At 42.6% G+C, this 14043-nt stretch overlaps 1 protein-coding gene and 1 pseudogene across 1 annotated transcript in view; one reads left to right on the top strand and one right to left on the bottom strand.

Annotated features, from left to right (window-relative positions):
• The window catches only part of LOC138002808 (uncharacterized), a 1131-nt gene extending 997 nt beyond the window's left edge, over nucleotides 1-134 (top strand). The window contains exon 1 of the mRNA XM_068848786.1: nucleotides 1-134. This exon is cut by the window's left edge and continues 997 nt beyond it. Coding sequence (XP_068704887.1) covers nucleotides 1-134 — 134 coding nt within the window.
• Nucleotides 135-616: 482 nt separating this feature from the next.
• Nucleotides 617-1840, bottom strand: LOC138002807 (uncharacterized; annotated as a pseudogene).
• Between the last annotated feature and the right edge of the window lie 12203 nt (nucleotides 1841-14043).

The following is a 14043-nucleotide window of genomic DNA, read 5'->3' as shown; positions in this document are numbered from 1 at the left end:
GGTCGAAGGACGTAGAAGAAACTATGAAGAAGCTTGTTGGTGCCCGATCAAAGTGTGTTTTAGAGAAGATGCAGAAAGCCACCATTTCATACTGGTTGCATATAGCTCGTTATTTCAAAGCAGCTGTTTTATAATTTGGAACATTATATTTTTTGATAATTAACTATTAACCTTTTATTATTACTTTTAATTTATTGTACATATTGTATACTTTTTTAAACATTTTTAAAAACTGTTATTTTATAGGATCATTTGCTTAGATGTATGGTTGTGTAACTAGTTTGATTTCCTTTTAGGCTGTATAGGTTACGCCGGGCGCCCTATACATGCCATAGATTTTTTGCATCTATACGTTTTGCTACTGCAAATAATAATAATAATAATAATAATTATTATTATTATTATTATTATTATTATTATTATTATTATTGTTATTATTATTACCTTTCTTTGCACAGAAGACCGAATATCTGCATTGATTCACGTCTGAGATACCGTTCTTTGCGCCATAGATATCACAGACAAATGCCTCTAACTGCATCAAAAGATCTTCAGACATCAACCAGTTTTCTCCAAGTTGCTCGAATGTGCGTTGGTATTCCTTTTTACTCAGTAACTACTTCAGGGGCTTCACTTTCCCAATCCCTGCAAAGGCACTCACTGCATCACAACCCGTAAATGCGTGCAAACCTGGTAGTGCTTTGCACGCATTTTGGCCAATAGCATGGGCTATTTTTCCAATGTCGACATACCGAGCGTTCAGTTGAGAAACACAACGCTGATAAATCGGTACATCAATGGAAAATGAAAACGCAAGGCATAGGATTCTAACGTCTGTGTCTTCTGAGGATACAATGATTGACTTATATCGCTGCTCATTTGCTGCATGTTGCGCGTGCAGGAGAAGTCGTGTATCAGCCTCCTCTTGTTCAGATCTTAGCTCTTCTTCATCCTCTATTCTTTTGGCAGTGATCTTGTAGCATCGGTTTCCACATGTTACATGCAGCTCCTTATCTTTCAGTCTCTTGCGACTCGGTGTGTTTTGCCAGTGTTCCACAACAAACCTGACAAGACTTGTTTTGTTGTCACCATTGCGTAAAAAATCCTTGAATTGCTTGACCTTCTGGCCAGCTGCAAGGTTCTTGAAAGTTATAGCATCACTTTCACCTCTGAGTTCTCTCTCTGCTGATTTAATGGAAATGTCTCTGTACACGTCAAATACCACATCCACTCTGTTGCTACCCTCTCCCTCAAGCAACACTCTAGATAGAATCTTGTCTGCGATCTCACCAAATAGGAGATAATCTACCTTCAGCTTTTGGACGAGAGCCATCCCATCTATTAGGTAAGCTGACGGCCGTGTTACCTCTGTTGTTGGCTGTATCAATTTCTCTAATTCTTTGCCAAGTTGTTTCTTATTGGTCTTGCGGGGAAAGCCATTGTTGCAGGCCAGGGAAGCAGGAAGAGGGCCTAATGGGTGCTTTAACATATCTTTCATTTGCAGATTGCGGCTTTCAGCAATTACGATCATCCGCGCAAACAAATTTCGATCAGCGCGCAGAACAGTTTCTGTGTCTTTACCCTTTGCCACCGTCTTGGTCTTCGATAAAGCACTGAAGGTTTTCAGCTTTTGCTTCTTCAATTTGTCATTGAACCTTACCTTTGGGGGCTGTGATTCGAGACGGGTCTTCTTGAAATCAGCGTAGGCTGCCTCTCCAACTTTATAGGCGGTCGCAAGGTCCTCTGCTATAGCAGTAGTGGCAACAGCTCCTGTTGAGATGCTGGACAGTTACACATGACCTGCAAATGGATCTGTCCAGTTCTTGATTAAATCAACCATTGCGGCCACATCTTTCTCATCTTGGGCAATGCGAGACGAGTGAAGTTCAGCATGGCCGTGCTTCCCTTTGGCATAGGCGACCATTTCGCGCAAACTGCGCTGGAACAAAGTTCTAAATTCTGCCGTCAAGTAGTACCTTTGTACGGCTCCAGGTTTCAAACTAAAGCCCTTGGTACCCCCAGGTGTTAAGGTATCTTTATTTACGGTTTCTTCAAGAGTCTGGTCAACGGGAATTCTTCCAAATGTATTGCCGTTGCTCAACTGAACTTAAAATCCACCGTTTCTCATGAACTCGTGTACCTCAGGGTGCTCATCTGGTAGACTTGTAATATCGCTGTAATAAGCTGACAGGTATCTTGCGTAGTTGATAGCATCGTAGGAAAAGCACCATGGGAGCATCTGGCGGACACAGGAGAGATGGCGTTCCCAATTACCTTCTCTAGAAGCTCGGATCATGTGAAGTAGTAGCTCGATCATGTCTGTATAGGACATCCAAAATTCTGAAAGGGGGCCATTGGTATTCCGGAGATGAAGAGTGTATTCAGCAAAAAGGTCAGAAAAACGCTGGAAAACTCGGCTTTTGAAAACCTCATCGTGTCTCTCTTTACACAGTTCATCAGCTAGGGTACCAATTTCATCAAGACATTTTTGTACTTGACGACTGTCCGCTGGGTTTGACTCGTTAAGCCAAGGATAAAATCCTTGCAATGCCAACCTCATGAATGCTTCGTAAGCCAGTTTGTGCACACGAACACCCCTGTTATAGTTTCGGCCCTCCAGAACTGCAGACACGGAGCCCTCAGCCACTACCCCAGTTTCAACGAATAAGTCCTTTAGACCAGCATGCTGGAACCTTTTACCGATGATAGAGATTAATGTACCAAGGGTATGAAAAGTTCCAAGACGTAGAACTATGGGCTTGAACTTCTCATACTCCTTGCACTTCACCTCAAACGCCTTGGCATAGATGGCCTGATCGAAAACACATATGATGCTTTTGAGATGGAGCGAGCGCATGATAGTGAGAGATCGGTTGAGGGCTTCGTTGACAGTGGAAACATCAGTGGCTGGTGCATTAATTCAATGGTCGGCAAATAGCCTACATTATTGGGAATGATGGCGTCTTTGTCGTGAACTGTGATGTTAAACCCAGTTCAGCTGCTGACCTTTTCTTGATGGGCTGCATAATGTAGACGAGCAAGGATGAACAGCAGATTCTTCTTTGTAAATTCTTTAAGAATTGTTTCGCCGTCAACATCCCTCACTTTTCTTGGCGGGGGCCCAACTCGCTTACTAACATTATAGATTGGGAGACGCTCTTCTGGAGCAGAGAAGGATCTTTTCTTTGTCTTTTCCACCTTGGGGACCACTATTTTCTGATCAGGGCCGTAAGTAACAGGCTGAACGGCGATACCATTAACACGATGCGATGTCCCACCTCCGGACAGGGTTCCTTCGAGCCTATCAATGTTGTCAAAGGCGAGGACAGTATTTGTACCTGGGTATATGTTACTTGGGAGAGGGACGCCATCTTCAGGTGTCATGGCAAGCTTTTGTAGGCACAGGGCTGTATCAACCTCTTCGAGTTGAGAATATGATATACCGTGCCCAAGACGGTTTAGAATCTGTATAAGCTCAACATTACCTGAAATAGATAGAAAGTTTAACCGTGAATAAATTGCTTGTCACTTGTAAAAACAATTATCATAATGTTTATAATAATGAAATACGTGTTAGCGATTTGACTGCCGAGGGTAACAGAATGTGTTTTGCAGGCTTGTATCGACCACGAGTTATACCAAACATAAGGTCTTGGCCAACAGAACTGTAAAGCCAGGTCATGCGTTCACCGAGCTCTTGAACATCACCACCCAGAACGTACTGAAGAAAGGTTGTCACTATAGTTGGAGCGCCACTGTTATCCCGGGTGATATTGGAGGGATCTGGAGGCCACTCTTGTTTAGCGCAGTGTTGCTTTACAGACTGCCTAATCTCACTAGCTACGTCTTTTCAACTTTCGCCAATGTGTGAACGAGAGGCCCTTAAAACGTTTACTTCCTTTTGTAGGCGATGATTTAATAAGACTAGCTGATCCCGTGTGAAGCTATCTGGGTAGACGATAACTTTGTTAGATTCATTTTGAGTCAAGTGTAAAGAATTTCCAAATTCAACACTAAGTTTTCTTCTTAAGTGAGTTATTGTTGACGGTTTGATTTCTGTTACCCCAGATTCCAACATCCACCCTCTAAGCATATCACTTAATTGTACAAGCTCCATTATATTATTGCTCTGAAATAAATCATTCCTTATATAATCGTACAATCTAGAAAATGCGTTGAGCTCGGCTTCAGTATAACTATCAGGAAGTTCTTCAGTATCTGTTGTATTCACAGATTTGCTCGTTGCCCTCGTATAATTCTTGTAGCAGGAATGGTGCCAGTGAGCTTCGGCTGCAACCAGCTCTCGGCTTGCTAGGGCCAGAATTCTCTTGTCATGTTTTATTTCTGCAGCTTTTCTCACTGTGTCATCGACTCTGAGTTGTCTGGCTTGTGTTAAGCCTTCCCTTGATTTTGAACCTTTAAAAACTTCTCTTTCTTTTCACAGAAGATGCACTGTTTCTCGTACACCCGGGAGCTGGAAGTACTTGGCTTTCCTTAAATAAAGTAATGTTTTTAAAATTTTATTAACAATTTTACTTTTCATAATAGAACAAAAACAAGATATTAATATAGATAACTATAACTATAACTAAAATTCTGCAATACTGATACTTTTCTTTCCATACACAACTAGCTACTTTATGATTATGTTATTTCTTTAAGATTCTTATTTTTTTATTTAGCCGAACAAGCATCTTACCTTGTCTTATAGATGATCTCTTCTCTAGATGACTCGTCTCGACCTCCACCTCCTTCTCTTTTTCATCATTCTTACTCTTTTTAATTCGATCTAAGTCATGTTTGTGTGTAAACGTGCTTCGACATTTGCGATGGTAAAATACTCCATTCAGGATTTGGTCATCGGCAACCTGCACACTAAGAATGCCTTCGTGATCTCTGATTTCACCAGCTTTTTGCAACGTTTTCCATGAGTCAAGAGAATTTGGACTGATTAACGTTGTGTTGTCATCAGTACAATGTATCATACAATAAGGCTCAGTTCTTTGTCTTTTACGTGGTATGCTTGAATCCATCTTTTCATCGTTCACATCTTTGAGGACTGTATTTACCACAAAAGCAAGATGGCTTCCTTGTACATTTGTGCCCAGTCTTTTTCAAGAGAAAAACCATAGGGTCACCATACCGGTGAAAAATCGCTTAATGATAAAGCATGCATCTGAAATAACACTTCTTACATTACCTTTTACTGCTTTTCATATGCTATAAAATGTAGTTTTGAATCACAAAACAGAAAGACGCAAACAACACAAAAACACAAATAAGCAAAATAGACAAAATTTAAGGGTTTTTTTAACCGCGACCAAAAGTGACGTCACTGTCACGTGACTATTTATCTTTAAAGGTGACAAAACACTTAACAGACATTATATCTTATCTATGCCTGCTTTATTTTATGCAGAATCTGGAGAATTACTTGCTAAAAACCGCATTTTAGTATATTATCAATTTATGCCGATTATCCAAAATTCAAGGTCACGTGACTCCCTGAAGCTACTCTTGCAACATTTCCATCATCACACTGTGGTTGGACCTATCACAAAACAAAAAGACGCAAACAACACAAAAACACAAATAAGCAAAATAGACAAAATTTAAGGGTTTTTTTAACCGCGACCAAAAGTGACGTCACTGTCACGTGACTATTTATCTTTAAAGGTGACAAAACACTTAACACACATTATATCTTATCTATGCCTGCTTTATTTTCTGCAGAATCTAGAGAATTACTTGCTAAAAACCACATTTTAGTATATTATCAACTTATGCTGCTTATGCAAAATTCAACGTCACGTGACTCCCTTAAGCTACTCTTGCAAAATTTCAATACATCCACACTGTGGTTGGACTTATACATCCACACTGTGGTTGGACTTATACATCCACACTGTGGTTGGACTTATACATCCACACTGTGGTTGGACTTATACATCCACACTGTGGTTGGACTTATACATCCACACTGTGGTTGGACTTATACATCCACACTGTGGTTGGACTTATACATCCACACTGTGGTTGGACTTATACATCCACACTGTGGTTGGACTTATACATCCACACTGTGGTTGGACTTATACATCCACACTGTGGTTGGACTTATACATCCACACTGTGGTTGGACTTATACATCCACACTGTGGTTGGACTTATACATCCACACTGTGGTTGGACTTATACATCCACACTGTGGTTGGACTTATACATCCACACTGTGGTTGGACTTATACATCCACACTGTGGTTGGACTTATACATCCACACTGTGGTTGGACTTATACATCCACACTGTGGTTGGACTTATACATCCACACTGTGGTTGGACTTATACATCCACACTGTGGTTGGACTTATACATCCACACTGTGGTTGGACTTATACATCCACACTGTGGTTGGACTTATACATCCACACTGTGGTTGGACTTATACATCCACACTGTGGTTGGACTTATACATCCACACTGTGGTTGGACTTATACATCCACACTGTGGTTGGACTTATACATCCACACTGTGGTTGGACTTATACATCCACACTGTGGTTGGACTTATACATCCACACTGTGGTTGGACTTATACATCCACACTGTGGTTGGACTTATACATCCACACTGTGGTTGGACTTATACATCCACACTGTGGTTGGACTTATACATCCACACTGTGGTTGGACTTATACATCCACACTGTGGTTGGACTTATACATCCACACTGTGGTTGGACTTATACATCCACACTGTGGTTGGACTTATACATCCACACTGTGGTTGGACTTATACATCCACACTGTGGTTGGACTTATACATCCACACTGTGGTTGGACTTATACATCCACACTGTGGTTGGACTTATACATCCACACTGTGGTTGGACTTATACATCCACACTGTGGTTGGACTTATACATCCACACTGTGGTTGGACTTATACATCCACACTGTGGTTGGACTTATACATCCACACTGTGGTTGGACTTATACATCCACACTGTGGTTGGACTTATACATCCACACTGTGGTTGGACTTATACATCCACACTGTGGTTGGACTTATACATCCACACTGTGGTTGGACTTATACATCCACACTGTGGTTGGACTTATACATCCACACTGTGGTTGGACTTATACATCCACACTGTGGTTGGACTTATACATCCACACTGTGGTTGGACTTATACATCCACACTGTGGTTGGACTTATACATCCACACTGTGGTTGGACTTATACATCCACACTGTGGTTGGACTTATACATCCACACTGTGGTTGGACTTATACATCCACACTGTGGTTGGACTTATACATCCACACTGTGGTTGGACTTATACATCCACACTGTGGTTGGACTTATACATCCACACTGTGGTTGGACTTATACATCCACACTGTGGTTGGACTTATACATCCACACTGTGGTTGGACTTATACATCCACACTGTGGTTGGACTTATACATCCACACTGTGGTTGGACTTATACATCCACACTGTGGTTGGACTTATACATCCACACTGTGGTTGGACTTATACATCCACACTGTGGTTGGACTTATACATCCACACTGTGGTTGGACTTATACATCCACACTGTGGTTGGACTTATACATCCACACTGTGGTTGGACTTATACATCCACACTGTGGTTGGACTTATACATCCACACTGTGGTTGGACTTATACATCCACACTGTGGTTGGACTTATACATCCACACTGTGGTTGGACTTATACATCCACACTGTGGTTGGACTTATACATCCACACTGTGGTTGGACTTATACATCCACACTGTGGTTGGACTTATACATCCACACTGTGGTTGGACTTATACATCCACACTGTGGTTGGACTTATACATCCACACTGTGGTTGGACTTATACATCCACACTGTGGTTGGACTTATACATCCACACTGTGGTTGGACTTATACATCCACACTGTGGTTGGACTTATACATCCACACTGTGGTTGGACTTATACATCCACACTGTGGTTGGACTTATACATCCACACTGTGGTTGGACTTATACATCCACACTGTGGTTGGACTTATACATCCACACTGTGGTTGGACTTATACATCCACACTGTGGTTGGACTTATACATCCACACTGTGGTTGGACTTATACATCCACACTGTGGTTGGACTTATACATCCACACTGTGGTTGGACTTATACATCCACACTGTGGTTGGACTTATACATCCACACTGTGGTTGGACTTATACATCCACACTGTGGTTGGACTTATACATCCACACTGTGGTTGGACTTATACATCCACACTGTGGTTGGACTTATACATCCACACTGTGGTTGGACTTATACATCCACACTGTGGTTGGACTTATACATCCACACTGTGGTTGGACTTATACATCCACACTGTGGTTGGACTTATACATCCACACTGTGGTTGGACTTATACATCCACACTGTGGTTGGACTTATACATCCACACTGTGGTTGGACTTATACATCCACACTGTGGTTGGACTTATACATCCACACTGTGGTTGGACTTATACATCCACACTGTGGTTGGACTTATACATCCACACTGTGGTTGGACTTATACATCCACACTGTGGTTGGACTTATACATCCACACTGTGGTTGGACTTATACATCCACACTGTGGTTGGACTTATACATCCACACTGTGGTTGGACTTATACATCCACACTGTGGTTGGACTTATACATCCACACTGTGGTTGGACTTATACATCCACACTGTGGTTGGACTTATACATCCACACTGTGGTTGGACTTATACATCCACACTGTGGTTGGACTTATACATCCACACTGTGGTTGGACTTATACATCCACACTGTGGTTGGACTTATACATCCACACTGTGGTTGGACTTATACATCCACACTGTGGTTGGACTTATACATCCACACTGTGGTTGGACTTATACATCCACACTGTGGTTGGACTTATACATCCACACTGTGGTTGGACTTATACATCCACACTGTGGTTGGACTTATACATCCACACTGTGGTTGGACTTATACATCCACACTGTGGTTGGACTTATACATCCACACTGTGGTTGGACTTATACATCCACACTGTGGTTGGACTTATACATCCACACTGTGGTTGGACTTATACATCCACACTGTGGTTGGACTTATACATCCACACTGTGGTTGGACTTATACATCCACACTGTGGTTGGACTTATACATCCACACTGTGGTTGGACTTATACATCCACACTGTGGTTGGACTTATACATCCACACTGTGGTTGGACTTATACATCCACACTGTGGTTGGACTTATACATCCACACTGTGGTTGGACTTATACATCCACACTGTGGTTGGACTTATACATCCACACTGTGGTTGGACTTATACATCCACACTGTGGTTGGACTTATACATCCACACTGTGGTTGGACTTATACATCCACACTGTGGTTGGACTTATACATCCACACTGTGGTTGGACTTATACATCCACACTGTGGTTGGACTTATACATCCACACTGTGGTTGGACTTATACATCCACACTGTGGTTGGACTTATACATCCACACTGTGGTTGGACTTATACATCCACACTGTGGTTGGACTTATACATCCACACTGTGGTTGGACTTATACATCCACACTGTGGTTGGACTTATACATCCACACTGTGGTTGGACTTATACATCCACACTGTGGTTGGACTTATACATCCACACTGTGGTTGGACTTATACATCCACACTGTGGTTGGACTTATACATCCACACTGTGGTTGGACTTATACATCCACACTGTGGTTGGACTTATACATCCACACTGTGGTTGGACTTATACATCCACACTGTGGTTGGACTTATACATCCACACTGTGGTTGGACTTATACATCCACACTGTGGTTGGACTTATACATCCACACTGTGGTTGGACTTATACATCCACACTGTGGTTGGACTTATACATCCACACTGTGGTTGGACTTATACATCCACACTGTGGTTGGACTTATACATCCACACTGTGGTTGGACTTATACATCCACACTGTGGTTGGACTTATACATCCACACTGTGGTTGGACTTATACATCCACACTGTGGTTGGACTTATACATCCACACTGTGGTTGGACTTATACATCCACACTGTGGTTGGACTTATACATCCACACTGTGGTTGGACTTATACATCCACACTGTGGTTGGACTTATACATCCACACTGTGGTTGGACTTATACATCCACACTGTGGTTGGACTTATACATCCACACTGGTGTTGGACTTATACATCCACACTGTGGTTGGACTTATACATCCACACTGTGGTTGGACTTATACATCCACACTGTGGTTGGACTTATACATCCACACTGTGGTTGGACTTATACATCCACACTGTGGTTGGACTTATACATCCACACTGTGGTTGGACTTATACATCCACACTGTGGTTGGACTTATACATCCACACTGTGGTTGGACTTATACATCCACACTGTGGTTGGACTTATACATCCACACTGTGGTTGGACTTATACATCCACACTGTGGTTGGACTTATACATCCACACTGTGGTTGGACTTATACATCCACACTGTGGTTGGACTTATACATCCACACTGTGGTTGGACTTATACATCCACACTGTGGTTGGACTTATACATCCACACTGTGGTTGGACTTATACATCCACACTGTGGTTGGACTTATACATCCACACTGTGGTTGGACTTATACATCCACACTGTGGTTGGACTTATACTCCATCCACACTGTGGATGGACTGCCCCCCCCACACTGTGGTTGGTCTTATACATCCACACTGTGGTTGGACTTATACATCCACACTGTGGTTGGACTTATACATCCACACTGTGGTTGGACTTATACATCCACACTGTGGTTGGACTTATACATCCACACTGTGGTTGGACTTATACATCCACACTGTGGTTGGACTTATACATCCACACTGTGGTTGGACTTATACATCCACACTGTGGTTGGACTTATACATCCACACTGTGGTTGGACTTATACATCCACACTGTGGTTGGACTTATACATCCACACTGTGGTTGGACTTATACATCCACACTGTGGTTGGACTTATACATCCACACTGTGGTTGGACTTATACATCCACACTGTGGTTGGACTTATACATCCACACTGTGGTTGGACTTATACATCCACACTGTGGTTGGACTTATACATCCACACTGTGGTTGGACTTATACATCCACACTGTGGTTGGACTTATACATCCACACTGTGGTTGGACTTATACATCCACACTGTGGTTGGACTTATACATCCACACTGTGGTTGGACTTATACATCCACACTGTGGTTGGACTTATACATCCACACTGTGGTTGGACTTATACATCCACACTGTGGTTGGACTTATACATCCACACTGTGGTTGGACTTATACATCCACACTGTGGTTGGACTTATACATCCACACTGTGGTTGGACTTATACATCCACACTGTGGTTGGACTTATACATCCACACTGTGGTTGGACTTATACATCCACACTGTGGTTGGACTTATACATCCACACTGTGGTTGGACTTATACATCCACACTGTGGTTGGACTTATACATCCACACTGTGGTTGGACTTATACATCCACACTGTGGTTGGACTTATACATCCACACTGTGGTTGGACTTATACATCCACACTGTGGTTGGACTTATACATCCACACTGTGGTTGGACTTATACATCCACACTGTGGTTGGACTTATACATCCACACTGTGGTTGGACTTATACATCCACACTGTGGTTGGACTTATACATCCACACTGTGGTTGGACTTATACATCCACACTGTGGTTGGACTTATACATCCACACTGTGGTTGGACTTATACATCCACACTGTGGTTGGACTTATACATCCACACTGTGGTTGGACTTATACATCCACACTGTGGTTGGACTTATACATCCACACTGTGGTTGGACTTATACATCCACACTGTGGTTGGACTTATACATCCACACTGTGGTTGGACTTATACATCCACACTGTGGTTGGACTTATACATCCACACTGTGGTTGGACTTATACATCCACACTGTGGTTGGACTTATACATCCACACTGTGGTTGGACTTATACATCCACACTGTGGTTGGACTTATACATCCACACTGTGGTTGGACTTATACATCCACACTGTGGTTGGACTTATACATCCACACTGTGGTTGGACTTATACATCCACACTGTGGTTGGACTTATACATCCACACTGTGGTTGGACTTATACATCCACACTGTGGTTGGACTTATACATCCACACTGTGGTTGGACTTATACATCCACACTGTGGTTGGACTTATACATCCACACTGTGGTTGGACTTATACATCCACACTGTGGTTGGACTTATACATCCACACTGTGGTTGGACTTATACATCCACACTGTGGTTGGACTTATACATCCACACTGTGGTTGGACTTATACATCCACACTGTGGTTGGACTTATACATCCACACTGTGGTTGGACTTATACATCCACACTGTGGTTGGACTTATACATCCACACTGTGGTTGGACTTATACATCCACACTGTGGTTGGACTTATACATCCACACTGTGGTTGGACTTATACATCCACACTGTGGTTGGACTTATACATCCACACTGTGGTTGGACTTATACATCCACACTGTGGTTGGACTTATACATCCACACTGTGGTTGGACTTATACATCCACACTGTGGTTGGACTTATACATCCACACTGTGGTTGGACTTATACATCCACACTGTGGTTGGACTTATACATCCACACTGTGGTTGGACTTATACATCCACACTGTGGTTGGACTTATACATCCACACTGTGGTTGGACTTATACATCCACACTGTGGTTGGACTTATACATCCACACTGTGGTTGGACTTATACATCCACACTGTGGTTGGACTTATACATCCACACTGTGGTTGGACTTATACATCCACACTGTGGTTGGACTTATACATCCACACTGTGGTTGGACTTATACATCCACACTGTGGTTGGACTTATACATCCACACTGTGGTTGGACTTATACATCCACACTGTGGTTGGACTTATACATCCACACTGTGGTTGGACTTATACATCCACACTGTGGTTGGACTTATACATCCACACTGTGGTTGGACTTATACATCCACACTGTGGTTGGACTTATACATCCACACTGTGGTTGGACTTATACATCCACACTGTGGTTGGACTTATACATCCACACTGTGGTTGGACTTATACATCCACACTGTGGTTGGACTTATACATCCACACTGTGGTTGGACTTATACATCCACACTGTGGTTGGACTTATACATCCACACTGTGGTTGGACTTATACATCCACACTGTGGTTGGACTTATACATCCACACTGTGGTTGGACTTATACATCCACACTGTGGTTGGACTTATACATCCACACTGTGGTTGGACTTATACATCCACACTGTGGTTGGACTTATACATCCACACTGTGGTTGGACTTATACATCCACACTGTGGTTGGACTTATACATCCACACTGTGGTTGGACTTATACATCCACACTGTGGTTGGACTTATACATCCACACTGTGGTTGGACTTATACATCCACACTGTGGTTGGACTTATACATCCACACTGTGGTTGGACTTATACATCCACACTGTGGTTGGACTTATACATCCACACTGTGGTTGGACTTATACATCCACACTGTGGTTGGACTTATACATCCACACTGTGGTTGGACTTATACATCCACACTGTGGTTGGACTTATACATCCACACTGTGGTTGGACTTATACATCCACACTGTGGTTGGACTTATACATCCACACTGTGGTTGGACTTATACATCCACACTGTGGTTGGACTTATACATCCACACTGTGGTTGGACTTATACATCCACACTGTGGTTGGACTTATACATCCACACTGTGGTTGGACTTATACATCCACACTGTGGTTGGACTTATACATCCACACTGTGGTTGG

This window comes from Montipora foliosa, chromosome 5, assembly GCF_036669935.1.
Source record: "Montipora foliosa isolate CH-2021 chromosome 5, ASM3666993v2, whole genome shotgun sequence".
NCBI lineage: Eukaryota > Metazoa > Cnidaria > Anthozoa > Scleractinia > Acroporidae > Montipora > Montipora foliosa.
This window is presented reverse-complemented; position numbering and strand designations above follow the sequence as displayed.